A 14,134-nucleotide genomic window follows, 5' to 3' on the forward strand; every position below is an offset into this window, starting at 1 on the left:
CTCTTGTGCATCACTTGCAGAAGCTACCAAATTGTCTGAGGTGTCAAGTGGCTTCAGCTCTATAAAACTGCTGAACAGTACAATCACTATTATTGAAGACCAGTTAGTACGATCACCACTAAATCCTTGCATTGAGAATGTAATAACAAGTACAACTGAGCTGACCTGGCTCCTCGAAGGAGCTGAAAGAGCATATATGAAGTGGTAGGTAAGAATACACTTGTAAAAGAAATGACAGGTACCAAAACAAATACAGGAGGGTTTATAGGAACCAGTGGCTGGAAATGGCAAACTGCCCCAGAGAATGCCCATTTCATTGTCTACTAGCTAGTATACAGTTAAAAGACAAGGAAATCAAGGCAAATTAATGCTTTCTTGCATTTTGCATAAATTACAAGTACTGGGTAAAATCAAATAGTGTAACAACTTCAGATCTATTAATAGATCTTTCACTATGTAATAATGCAGAAGGTACTGAACTGCTGATTTTTTTAAAGGACATTGTAGTCAAAGGTAATCTTATTCGCAGGAATAGAAGGAGTATTTTGGGGAAAATCTCTTTAAAATACAAACCTGCAAGGCGTTGTCAAGAAGTATAGGGACGTTTCAGTATTCTGTCTCCCTTAGTAAGCCCTAAGGAGAGAATTTACCCATTGGTAACCATGACTTACTTTTGGTCTCAGAATAAATCTCATTCCAGATATTTGTTGCTGTTTAAGCTTTTATAGCAATTGTATTCTGTTCCTCCCATTAGTCCCTATTGAAACTGCAGTATCCACACAGATCTCTCTTGTGCATGTATCTTTGTTGTTAAAATACAATTTTTTGTATCTGCTGTGGGTGAGGGACTTGCCAACTGCCCAGATTGTGCTGTGGGCTCCCTGGATTCTACTTCACTGCTCCGGCTTGTTAGGACCCATGGTTTTGTATGACCCTTAAAAACACTTGCTGCAGGAGGTAAAGGCAGATCAGAACTACACCTCCCTGTGCCCCGGCACCTTGTGTGCAGGTTGCGATGGCAAACCTGTGAGTCATTACAGATGCCTGCTGGAAGGAAGTCTGTTGCCAAGGTGACTTTTCAAATGCTGTTTTTGCAAGAGCAGGTCTTTTATGAGAAGGGAGCCACGGATCTGTGCGCTTTCCGCGCTGCATGTAAACGGAGGATGGGCTCGAAGGGGACTGGATCTGCCCACGTCGTGCTGGCCAGGTGCATTGTGTTCCGTTGGGACAGCTGGGAAGCTCAGCTCTTTGTGCTTTAGTGCTCCTGCCATATGGTAAACTAACTAGAGAGCAAAACCCTGCGTGTGTTAGGGCTGGAGTCAAGCGCTGATCTGCGCTAAGCCGCCGTGCTTTGCTGGTGGCACTGATCTGTTTTGAAATCAGCAGCAGGCAAGGGTAGGGATGGAAAATCTGTGGCGCTTTCCCATGCCATGCCAGGCAAGTGTTTTGTTTTGATGGCAAGTATCTCTCCCAAAGGATAGCCACCCCTATGGGGGTGTTGAGAGTAAGTGCATCTACGAAAAGTATCTAATTTTTTTTGTTTGGGATGTTGCACATAATCACAAAATTGTCATGGTTGGAAGGAACCTCTCAAGATGATCTAATTCAACCCCTGCTCAAGCAGGGTTGTCCAGGACTGTGTCCTGTCAGGCTTTGAATATCTCCATGGATGGAGACCTGGAGACTCCATAACCTCTTTAGGCAACCTGTTCCAGGGTTTGACTACCTTTACAGTTAAAAAAAAACCCACAGCAACTAAAAAACCCATAAAAATTATACCAAAACCAGGTGTTTTAATGTGTGCCCATTGCCTCTCGTCACTAGGCACCACTGGGAATATTCTGGATCCCTCTTCTTCTTCCTTCCCATTAGGTGTTTGTGCACATGAACAGGATTTCCCCTGAACCACCTCTTTTCCATCTTTCTCAGCCTCTCTCTAAGTGAAAGATGCTCCAGTCCGTTAATCACCTTTGACGGTCTCAGTAACTGCGCAGGGATCTTTGTTAACAGTGCTCTGACTCCACATCCAGCTCGATGGAGAGGTTCCAAGTACCTTGTGGCAGTGCGCGGTCTGCCCTTGCCGTAAGCCTTTCCCAAAGGTCAGTGCTTATAAATGGGAACACAGCCTCTCTTATATTTTCCAGAGCCTTTTTATGTGCGATATAATGCTCAGGGCTTTCCTCTCTACTTCTTCCTATTGCTGACCGCCTTGTCTCTGTAGTCTTTTCATGTTGAAGATATGACTACAAGTGTCAGTCATGCTTGCACAAGGAACATGCCTCCAACACACAGTCTGGAGAGTGATGTGACTCTTTAATTTTGGGATTCTTTGACTTTAAGCATGGCATTTGGGACTGCATGCTAGTGAGGGCTGAGGGCCTGAACTCTCAGATCTCTAGGGAGTTTTTTTGGAAACCATCTCTGCAGAGAGCAAGTGCCAGCTCTCTTGCTGAAGGGAGGAGAATTTGATTTTGCTGTTGCATTGGAAGGAATGTTGAAGTGTTCAAAACTTGAGGAAGAAATAGGTCAGAAGTGTCTGTGGCCGGCATGAGAAGAGGGTGGTAATGAGGCTGCTTTCAGTCCTAGCCTGGACCATGGCTGACCCGGGCTGTGAGTACCTGGGCTACCCCAAACTTATGTGCTATTTCCCAGAAACAGTGTGAGTGCTGGATGAAGGAGGGAGAAGGAAGAGCGGCTTGCTAGGCTTCCACGGACAAGGGAAGGAGTTGGCAGTGCAACAGAGACACTGCAAACCCTGTTGGGCTGGGGCTCGTTCCCAGCAGGAGCAGAGAAGCAGGTACAGGGGGGGCTACTCCCAAGGAGGGGGTTACGTGCCGCTTGTTTGCAAAACTTTTGCCAGGACTGCATGCTGCTGCTTTGGGAAGGCTGATGCCTTTGGGAAGTGAGGCTGCCCATGCTCCTGGGGGAGCCTTCCCCCAAAGAGTCAGGTCGGGAGGGCTTTGCAGAGCACCCTTGGAGCTGAATTACAACAGAGGAAGCTGCTTTACCTGTATGGTAATGCTTACTGCCAGTGTACAGGCTCACCAGCTTTCTGACCTGAGGGCTGGCAGAGATGCCCTTGCTCATGTTTCTTAAGGAATATCTTGATCCCTTAGGTGAGGGAGGGAAATAAATGGTGGCACTGCAGATACGGGCTCCCCTGGCTCTGCCTGGAGCAGCATTTGGCCTCAGCTCCATCATCTCTCACTTCTTGGAGACTTGACTCTTAGGCTTCTTGCAGGCAATGAAAGCATGGCTGATTCTCCTATTTGAGGTGGCCAGGGCCATGAAGTCACCTTCAGAAGCCGGCTGGTGGGGTTTCTCTGCTAGTGGTAGCAAAGAAGGAGGTTGGAGATGGTCAGGTTTCTTGTCTGACTGTGGAAAAGCACGGCCGTGCTGCGGACTGCTTGGATTGTCTGGATTGCAAGAAGGCTTTGCCATTCATTCTGCCTCCCATGCAGACACGGCAAATTCTCATCTTCCACGGCTGCTCCCCATGTAATTTGCTGTAGTCAGAGAAGAGTGTGCAGGAATGGCAAGAATGCTTGTCATGAAACCTGAAGGAAATCTCATGAACTGAGCTGCTAGGAGCATGTCAAACATGCACTGATGACCTAGCCCCTTGCTTCTCTCCGGACTGGGTAACCTCTTGCAAGGCTAGAAGCTGCAGCAGCATGTGCTGAGAGCTGCTTATGTGGCTGCACAAAAAGCAAATACATGCCAGAGGAAGCAAAGAAGAGTCACATAAGAACCTGGGGATACTTTTGCAGGACTTCTTGCTTTTTTGTTGGAAGACGTGTACATACACTTGTTGCATGTGCATCACCTTTTTTCTGTGGACGTGAAAAGGGGCAGGGCGGGATTGAAATGTATTTTCTTGAAGGCAAACTCATTCTCCCAAAGCTGGAAAACCCTTTTTCTTTAACAAAATCACAGCTGGTCTTGCAAAGTTCCTGATGTGGCCAACGTTTTCCAGGGCACCTGTCTATGAGTGAGCCTTTCTGCATTTGTTCTGTGGTTTTTGAAGTATCACAAGCTCAGGGAGTATGGAGAACTGTGTTTTTGTTTCTCTGGGTGTGGAAGAGACATGAAGGGAAATAAGTAAACAAGTAAAGCAGCACATCTTTTCTGGCAAAGACGTGTTGAATCCGGGCAGCAATCTGACCTGCCTGGTTCGTGAGGAGCCACAACTGGGGATGCTTTTTCTTGCAAATGATGTGGAGCTCCTGTGCTGGTGCAATAACATCCTCAGCAGCTGCACCTTTTACCAAATGGTGTTTTTCTCTGACTAGGGAAGCATTTGAGAAAGAGGTGAGGAGCTGTTTCATTGGCTGTGTCAGTGCTCAGTGGAATAACAGTAGGAAGGTACCTCCAAGTCTGCTGAGCACAGAGGCTGGTTTGGCTGCTGCTCCCTATAGGCATCCAAGACTCCCAGGGAAAGGGCAGCCAAAGGTGCAAAACCGTGCATCTGCGATGTAACGAGGATTAATTAGTTTAAAGAAAAACTATATTTTAAAAGGGTACTTTCTGCATGGAGAGTTTCAAGAGATCTAGTAGATGTCAAATGGTTACTGTTCATCCCCTTGTGTTTATTTAAAGCCAGGCTTTTTGAAAGATGAGTTCAGTACTTGGTTGACTTGGCCTGCTGGAGGCAAGTCCTCTTCCCGTAAGTGCCAGCAAACACTCCTGCAGTTGCTTTGTCTCCTGTGGGTCCTGGCTGGGTCTCATAAAGCTTTCCTGGCCAGGAGGGGTTGGAGCAGCCTGGCCTGTCTGGTATCAGACAGTGGCACTGTCTGGCTGGTATCCTGTGTTTCGTTCTCCCTCTTTCAGTCTCACCGCCTACCCGGTGACTCAGCAGGACATGCTGATAGTAAATACACAGTTTCTTTAAATTTTTTATGAGAAAATTTCCAAAACCAGAAAAATGTATGTGAAAAAAAAATCATTTCAGTGTCCTGGACTAGTGATGGGTCTGACCTAATTTGCTCCCCTCCAGAGTGTTCACAGCAGGATGGAGGTAACAGAGGAAAAGCACTAATGGAAATTCACCAACAGAATAAAGCAGAGACCACAAGGCTGTCCTGCTGTCCCCCAGTGCTGCTGCTGTGGATGTTTCTCCCCCAAGAAGGCTGCGTGCTGCAGAGATCGTGCTGGAGTATTTCTCCCTCTGGCCCCACCGTGTCTGTTCCCTGTATGTGTTTTATGGGGAGGATAACTTCTGAAATAAGCTGACCTTTTTCCAAGAGCAAAAGAGAACTCTTCCCAAGGAGGAGCCCGCAACCTGGCAGATGAGATGAGCTGCTTCTGGCAGCCGTAACTTCTCCATTGGGAGGCTTACAGTGGTTTCTGCGATCTCTCTGTGCTGTGAACTGGCAGTGTCAAGCTCCTGGCTCAGACAAGGCATTTTGCAGTCCTCATGGCACGCCTGGTTCAGAAACCTAGGTTCCCTTAGAACCTCTTTCTGCCTTGTTTATGAAAATAACCTTCTAGCTGCAAGAGTGGCTTTAAGGACAGTGACACATTGGGCCACCTTGAGCATCCTCGGTGTGCCTGAGACTGACCCCTGCAGTGTCAGTCTGTGCTGGGCATGGCTGCTGAGAGGGTGCAGGTAGGAAGACTGAGACTTGTGAAGAGGCCTCAGGTGGAGGAGGAGGAGATATTTTACCTTGTGGCAGGGGCTGAGCATGCTTGCAGCGCTCAAGACATCACTTGGGAGGACAGATTTTGTCTCCGGAGTTGCCTTTCTCAGACTGCTGTGCAGATTGTGCCTTCTTGGTCACCTCCCGAGGGGATCTGCTCCCACTTCAGATGGCATGTCACTTGTGCGCTTATGCGGCTAAGTAGAGATGAGTCCTGGCTCTTCTGCAGAGGGAGGTTTCGTGCCCTTGCTGTAGCTGGTCAGAGCCTGGGGATGTTTACCAGGCCTGATGGAGGCATGACCTTGGCACGGGGACGAGTCACACAGCTCCTCCGGGTCTTGGATGGGAAACTGGGCTTCGAAGTAGGCTCCGCTTTAAATAACGGGGGATCTGGAAGGATCAGAATGCAGATCCCACGTTAAAGAGGATGCGTTCCTCATCGGGGGCAAAAGCCTGCGTGCTGGTGTAGAGATTAAGCATGAACAAAAATAATCTAGCTTGTTGTGGAACATAAAAAGTAAATGCTGTATCCATGGTGAAACTTGTCGTGTCCCAGCAGGGGCTGTCATCTTTTCTTCCAACACTGCTCAGGATGGCAGGGCTTGTTCTGGGTAAAAACACTCCACCACCATGGGCTCTGTGCACCATGTATAGGCTACCAAGCTGTCTCCAGGGGCTCCTCCAAGAGCAAGGGGGGCAAAGAGCCTGGATATCAACCCCCTGCTTGTCCTCGCCACCTCCAAACCACCTCAGTCCCACTCATGTCCCAGGCTCCCCAGACACAACTGCGTGAGCGCTTTCTGGAGGAGAAGCGGAGATGGTTGTCACCTGGTTGGGTGGGATGAGGACACGGAGATGCTCCCATGGACCTGCATCTCTGCTGACATCTTGGCTGACTTTCTGCCTGGCCCGTGTTGTCCTTCAGCTTTCATCTTAGAGGAAGGAGAATACCTTCAGCAGTTCTGCACTGGCATCTGTCAGGTCACACCGCCATTGTGTTTGCCCCAGGAGGCTGTGATTTACCATTTCCCAGGCTCTTTCAGTGGAAAAGGGTCTCAGGCAATTTGCAAGTGACACTTTGTGATTTTAAAAAAGAAAGGAACAAACAAACCCAAACCACACCCAATTTTATGCTTTTGGATGTAGTCCTTGAATTTCTCCAGTGAACTCATCCCACAGCTGTAGGCATATGCTCAGTTTTGCTGCTGTTATACAACTGAGGCTAAAATTAACACATCTGTTGTTGTTTAACTTCAATTTATACCTACCCGGTTTTGCCAAAATATTATGTTTGAAGCAGCAACAGCTTTACTGTTACATATCATCGGAGTTCTGGGAATAATACTTAATACTATGTGCTCTTTCTTAAAAGTGGGGACTTGGTGCTTCATAGCAGCATTGCATGGAGGGTGCAGAACCCTCTGTTCATGTAACATTGCACAGGTTTATTTGATATTTCTGCTTGTATCTGATATTTCTGCTCATGGCCGAGTCCTTGAAGTAATGTGGTTTCCTGGAACTTGTGAAGCCTGTGTTTTCACCCCCTTGGTTGTGGAGTCAAGCTTGAAAACTGGGATTTTGGGGCTCAGGGAAGCTTGTAGTCTTATGGCTTTAACCAGTCCAGCTTCTATCTTTAGTCTAAGGAGTCCCTTATGAAAAGCAGTATATGTGTGTATATATATATATATATATTTAGCCTAAGGAATCCTTTACCAAAAAACCTCAGCTCTTTTGAAATGGAGAAAACCTTACTGAAAAAAGACCTACTTGTCTGCTGTGAAAGCAGGATCCTGAGAATTGCCAGGGCTGGTATCAAATACTTGATGTAGGAGGCAAAAAGCTTTTGGATTTTTAAAGATCTGTTTATATTTGAGATGTTTTGTACTGTGCAGATCAGAGGGAAGAAAAAAACACATCCTTGCTAAAAGGGATAATTGTCAAGTTTACAGTATGTAAATTACCCCCCGCTAATGTGAGTGGGTTTTGCTCACCTTTCTTCTGTGCATGAGGTTTCAAAGGCAAGTGTTGTTAAATTACACGTGGAATGGACTGGAGGGGGGACCCAAACCTTTCTGATTTCAGAGAAAAATAATTAAACTGGAGCTGCAGTCTCGCTTTGATCTCAGAGGTGCTTGCAAGCTAAATAAAAATAAAATATTACCTTGGGGACAGTCTGTGCCGTTAATTAACTGGCTAAATTCTGCCTCCACTGTTCTCCAGTGGATTTCCAGCGGCTTTGGCACTCGGCGTCACAACTGGAAGTTGCCAAATGCAACTGGGCACCTTCCAGCAGCAAAACAACCTCCAGAGGGGTGGGGAGGGTGACATCGATGTGTTTGGGGAGATGGTGGCCGAAAAGGGCAGAAACTCGTGGTGGGCAGAGGAGGGATGGGGCTCCCCTCCCCGCACCCCTGCGGTGACCTCCCCGGCCTGCAGCGAGCTGGGGCTCCTGCCAAGAAAACAGCTTTCGTGTTTCCTTAAATATTCTGCTGCTGATCAGAGATCAGCGGGGTGCGATTTGGCCTCTTGTGATTCATCCTTTTTTTTTTTTTTCCCCTGAAACCTCAGAAATGTGGAGCGATCAGAGGTGGGGATGGCTGGGAGTTGGTTATGGGAACGTGCAATTAGTTGTTTTAGCGTCTGTTTCGATACCACGGCAAACGGATTGAGGAAATTTGCCTTTAATGTGATTAGATGTTTGTCTGCATTATTGCCTGTCCCACAAGGGCTGTCCTGCTGGCCCAGCACCTGCATTGGTGTTTTATGCCCGAGATGGAAAAATGGGGAGCAGCATCAGACACATGCAAACCCTTCTAGTCATCCCTGAGCTTTGTAAATAAGCGATAGCTTCTCAGTATGCTTTTATTTCTCTCTTCTTGGGTGCATTGACTGCAGTAACGTGTTTTTCTGCGACGTGAGGCATTAAAACTACAACTTCATCCTCTGTGTCCTTGAGAAACTCAAAACATGGTGTTGGTTGTTGGCTTTATGGAAAAGTGCCCCTGGACCCGGCAGGCTTGTTCTCATCTTAAGGCATTGAAATTGCAAAATTATGATCCTGCTTTTGTTTAAATCATCCTGAAAGCTTCGCAGCTTCAGAGAAGTTGTCCTCAGTTAGTTGTTTTTAGAGTTGCATTGAATTGTGTTCTCCTGTTTCTTTTGAGGAGAAAAAGGGTATTTTCTTTCTTTTCCAGGCTTAAGCATAACCTAAGGCGAGAAGAATGGTCTTTGGGGAGCTTGTTCCTCCATTGGCATTCCAGTAGCAGGATTCCCAGCACATTTCAGGAGAAAAGTTGACTAAAGTCAATGTTGTTTTAAACACCAGAGATAAGATAAAATTTTATAGCGTCTGCAATGGATCTGCTGTAAAAATATTTGTGACATTGTTTTACTTGGTATTGGATATCAGTGATCAACAGCTGGTTTCCAAATACTGAATTTGGTGTATAGTAGGCGCTAGCTTTTTTTACAAGCTGTTAGTAACCAGCTGCTCCGTAGGGCCGCCATTGATCTGGGTATTTCAGACCCTTTTCAGTCCTTCCATAGGTGGGCATTGAGGCTGTTACTTGGGTGGGCAGACACCAATAGCCATGTCAGGTCACCATTCTCCCTCCTGCCCTCGCACATGTCTGCAGCCCGTTTTTCTTAGCTTTATCAGCTTGCATATTTTCAGATTAAAACTTGCTTTTTGCTCCCAGTTCTGGAAGCTGTAGGTCCTCCTGTCACTTGTGGTTGGTGTTCAGAAGAAGATGCCGGATCCCAGGCCTGGTTCATGCAGGAGTGCAGGACACAGGGTCTCTCAAAAAGCTTTTCTCAAAGAGCTACCTGACCTGAGAAATCAGGGCGTATGGTGCTGATGATCTGATCTACTTGCCCATTTCTTAACTGAGAGCAAGCCGGCTTTGATTTATTTGGCCAGAAGTTGAGGTGTATCCCCCAGTCTGCCTGCAGCCTGCCCAACCTGCCAGCAAGTTCAAAACCATCAAGGGCTGAACAAAATATTACAGACTCTGCTGTCTTTGGGAAGTGTCCAGCACTGAATCTGTGTGCGGGAGCCAGGCTCCATCTCAATGTTTCTCTTTTTCTCTAGGTCTAGAAGAGAAAACTGTTCTTTCCAAAAAAGAAAAAATGAAGCTGAGGAAAGAAAGGTGGTTGCAGAGTAAGTACTCCTGCGAAACACGGCGGTACCGTGGGCGTCACAGAGCGTGGGGTCTCTGTACGTGGGTGGGAGTGTTGGGCAGTGCCAGAGGAGGCTGAATTCTTCTTAGAAACCGTCCCATCTGCTCCCCAGCACATGGGCTAAAAGTCCCAGGAATTGTTTCTCAGTGTTTAGCACAGAGGTTGAGTCATTGCCACAAACCTACCTCATGTAATGTAAGTGACTACATAAAACCTGTATTTATCCAGATGAGACACTGTGCCCATGTAGGCTTAGCGTGTCCCTCTGTCTTTTAAAGCTGTGGTACAGATATGATGAGCTGTATAGCTCTGGGGCTGGTCGGACAGCCTGGAGCCGAGCCCTGCGCAGCCACCAGCTCATCCCAAGGCTCCGTGGTGAAAGCAGCGGGCGCTCCTGCCCTTCCTTCCGTACGGGAGGGCTCTGGATGCTGCTGGTTGTGTTACTGCTCTTTCCCACGTGCCACAGGTCAGTGAACCCACTTACCAGACAGTCTGGCCTTTCTGGAGGCTGTGAAATATGAGCTAAACAAAACCAGCCCGTGGCAGAAATGCTTCTGTTTCCTGTGGGAAGTGTCTGTGTTTTTGCATTGAATATCTCAGCACAGTAAGAGAGGATTCTTCTTGCCACCTGGAGCTGTTCTTGGGACAGGCTTTTCCCTTAGCACCTTCCTGCCCAACAGAGTTGCTGGCAGACGGTATTTGGGGCTGAGGGATGTGGCTTTCTGCCGCACCATATGCTCTCTGCTCCTGAGCTCAAGTCCATCAACCTGTGATTTCACCAGTCGCAGTGAAGGTGTCTCTGGCTCCTCGCACATAAAAAGCTGATAATTTAACACTGCGAGTGTGAAGGAAACCTCTTCTCTATCACCAACAAACAAGTTCCAAGTGCCTTTGTCATCTGCAAACCCTTTGAAGGAGGGGACTGCAGAAACACAGCTGAGCTTGCCTTCCCCTCATCCCAGGGCTGGTACCAGATGCTGTGGAGGAAGGTATGTCCTCAGCAGCGTTTTGTGACAGAATCCACAGCAAAAGATAGTACATGGGACTCATATCTTCTGCAAGAAACAAAGGGCATGTTGCTGCAGTTAGCTGAGAGCACTGCTCCCAAACTCACTTTGGAAAAGCCCAGGAGCGGGATCCCTACACCCTCTTAATCCTGCCATCCTACAGATATATAGATATATATATAGAGATATATATATATGCGCCTTTGTAGTATCAGCCTTTCTTGAGACCACATATGTTATTTTGGTCCTGCCATAGCCTCTTTCATCCTCTCCTGGCTCTGAAATTACTAAACTGAGGAAATACAAATGCAGAGGTTTTGCTTTGAAGAGAACACCAAGATAGAAAACTTTGGGCCAAATTATCTCTTTCTTAGAAGATACTAGGTATTAGAGGTGCTTTACAGATACAGAAGTGCCTAAATTGCTGGCTCTCTTGACTCCCCCACTAAACTTGTGGCCAGCTGGCAAATACCAGCATTCCTTGGCAAGTGCTTTGCTAAGGGTCGCGAGTACCCAGGGGTTTCTATAGGAAAAGTCAGCAAGTGTTAGTACCAGGTATGCAGCTTGTTATTGAGAAAAATGAAAGAGCTGGAAAGAGCCTATATAAACATCAGTAAAGGAACTGATATTATTATTAGCTGATGGAGTGAAATGGAGCGGTATTTCCAGAGATGGACATTTTTAAATGAAACTTGGCATTCTGGCATTGTGACTTTAAAAGAGCTCTAGTCAACTGAAACACGTTGATTTTTATCTGATGGCAAATCTTTGTGGGTTCTGCAGTCTTTGCCTGCTCCCCTGAGCCCCAAAAGAGAACCCAACTTGGATGGCTGAGGTTGTTACCATTGCATCTCTGTTTTCCTAAATCTTCCCAAGAGTTTGTTGTTTTTCTTGTCCCAGGGCTGCTTTTATGACATTGGATGCCAAGACCCTGGGAACTAAAGTTCAGCCCAGTAGTGCAAATGCAAAACTTGGAGATTTCTACCATTCCAATAAATCATCTCAGGAGAGACTAGAGAGGGGAAAAAAACTATGCAATGCTTCAGACATTAGAAGTATGCGCAGTTAAAAATACATATATTGCATGGCTCCTCAGATGAACAAGACTTCATAGGAAAAGAATTTGGGATGTTTGGGCAGAATCAGGTGTCTGAAAATTTTGAGTACATACTGTTTACGAAAGCACTGAAGTAGTCAGCTTCATAAAGCCAGACCAAAAAAAGAAGTGATGTAGAACAGAAAGCTGTGTTCTTGGCAGGGATTGCTGTGAGGAGAAGCGTTTACAATCCAGATTTGTCACAAACATCCATGTACAGCAAAATTGCAGTTCATCAGAAACCGTTGGTCTTGGACACAGCTGAGTTGGGGAGTGACCAAGACACAGATATTAAAGGAGCCAGCAGCTGGCTGGTGAATTTGTGTTCTGCTTTCTTGAATGTGGGAGGCAGGATTAGACCCAGAATTGCAGGTGGTGTCGTGCCTGTGGTCTGGAAATGGGACTGGCTGCTTCTGTATTACCACCAAAAATACTGGTGCTGATGTAGTCCTGCTGCTGTGGCTGAGCTGCACTGGGAGCCACTGGCCTCCTGGTCTCCCTGTCTCGGCGCCGCGGCTGCTGGCACTGCGCTCCGGCGTGGCCAGACCAGGAGCTCCTGACTCAGCGCTGGGGCTCGTCCTGGTGATACGCTCGTTGTCCAAGGCAATATGCAGAAGCTGCTCCTCCCCTGCAGATTTCCAGGTTTGGTGATCACCTGGCAGAAGGAAAGGGAGCTCATGGATCCCACTGAGCTCCAGCTCTCTCTGGTGGCATCATCAAGGGACTTCTGGGGCAGGTTGGGGCATCTTGGAGCTCAGCTGGAGGCTGGTAGCAGTGCTGGGCTTTTGTGGGCTGTCCTGGAGGAGAACATGTTCTGCTGGGGCTCACCCTGGAGGCTGCTGGCTCTGTAAGGCTTGGGCAGCTGTGGGACCTATTTCTGCCTCAAGGACTGAGGCAGAAGCCTGCAGCTTTCATACCCATCTCCCATGGCCAGGAAGGGAGGCTGCTGTAACATTTGCAGAGCCTTCTGTGCCCACAGCCTTGCTCAGAGCTGCTGCAGGGAGGCTGGTAAATGTGGTCTCAAGGAACAGCCCGCTGCTGCTGTGTCTGCCACTTGGTGCAGGGCTGTACAAAGGGCCTGGTTTATCCAGACTCTGACTGCTTGAGCTCCACCATGAGTCATGAAGGTGAGACCTTGACTTGCTGCAAACTAAGTAAAGAACTGAAATTAAGTCCATCTTTTTTGCCTGTGCTTGAAGACCATTGTTTTGTCTCATCAGCAAAGCAGAGATGGGGCTGTGACTGTTTAATGCCACATATAGAGCTGACTGTATTTGGTTTGTCCCTTGCCCTCATGTTTCTCTCTCCTGATTCCATGCAAGGTCAGCATGGTTTTTTCCACTCCAGGACTCCTGTGACATGTTTCTGTGAGCAATGAACAGCCTCACACAGTGTGGTGCAAAGGATGGAAACAGTTCAGGCAAAATCAGTCTGGGGATTTCACTTCCCATTGCAAGTTTCAGTAGCGATGTATATAGTTATAAGCAAACACAGCAAGAGAGGGAATACCCAGCTGCATTATTTTCAGTCCTTCATTGGTTTAAATCACTTCTAGCCTGTTGTTCCTGTAGATAGTGAAGCAGCCTATGAATTTCGTAGCTCAAGGGATACCTTGCAAATGCTTCCCCTTCCTCCAGTGATGTCTTGTTTCTGATTCAGAAATAGAAAGTGTGAAGCTGGCCAAGCAGAAGCAAAAAGCTGAAGCCAAGCGGAAAGCAACACCTGTGGTGGGAGACATGCAGCCGTTGATGGAAGCCCTACCTGAGCTCTGTGACCTGACCACAGGCAGCAGGGGCAGGAAGACACCCAAGAGGTACGTGCCATTTAGGGATGGGCTGTGTATTTCCCTTCTTCCTGCAGGGTGACGTGCCCTTCAGCTCAGCTTGTAGCTACAGGCAGCACAGGCTTGGTGCCAATGGTCAGGAGAACAGGGCCTTGTTCCTTTCTGTGCTTCACTTGCCACAAGAAAAAAGCTCAGATGCGTCTTCTGAATCCACAGCTAAGAGGGGAGCTGTATTGCTCAGGTGAGGGTTGGCATGAGGCAGGCTGGGAGCAACCAGATGTCTTGGGAGTTGCAGGAGTGACACACAAGCGTCCGGCACGTGATGCTGCTGACCTCACATGAGAATCGGGACCTGAGGTGTGTTTTTTATGGTGAAACTTGTCTTCAGCATCACTGTCAGCAGATGGATTTAGACTCAGTAACATAAATC

At 47.4% G+C, this 14,134-nt stretch overlaps 1 protein-coding gene across 1 annotated transcript in view; it reads left to right on the plus strand.

Moving 5' to 3' along the window:
• Positions 1–14,134, plus strand: part of SLX9 (SLX9 ribosome biogenesis factor) — a 51,565-nt gene that overhangs the window by 30,207 nt on the left and 7,224 nt on the right. Inside the window, exons 3-4 of the mRNA XM_082056018.1 lie at positions 9,730–9,798; positions 13,581–13,734. Coding sequence (XP_081912144.1) covers positions 9,730–9,798; positions 13,581–13,734 — 223 coding nt within the window. The remainder of the gene's footprint in view (positions 1–9,729; positions 9,799–13,580; positions 13,735–14,134) is intronic.

This window comes from Streptopelia decaocto (assembly GCF_964273445.1).
Source record: "Streptopelia decaocto genome assembly, chromosome: 6".
In the NCBI taxonomy this organism is placed as follows: Eukaryota; Metazoa; Chordata; class Aves; order Columbiformes; family Columbidae; genus Streptopelia; species Streptopelia decaocto.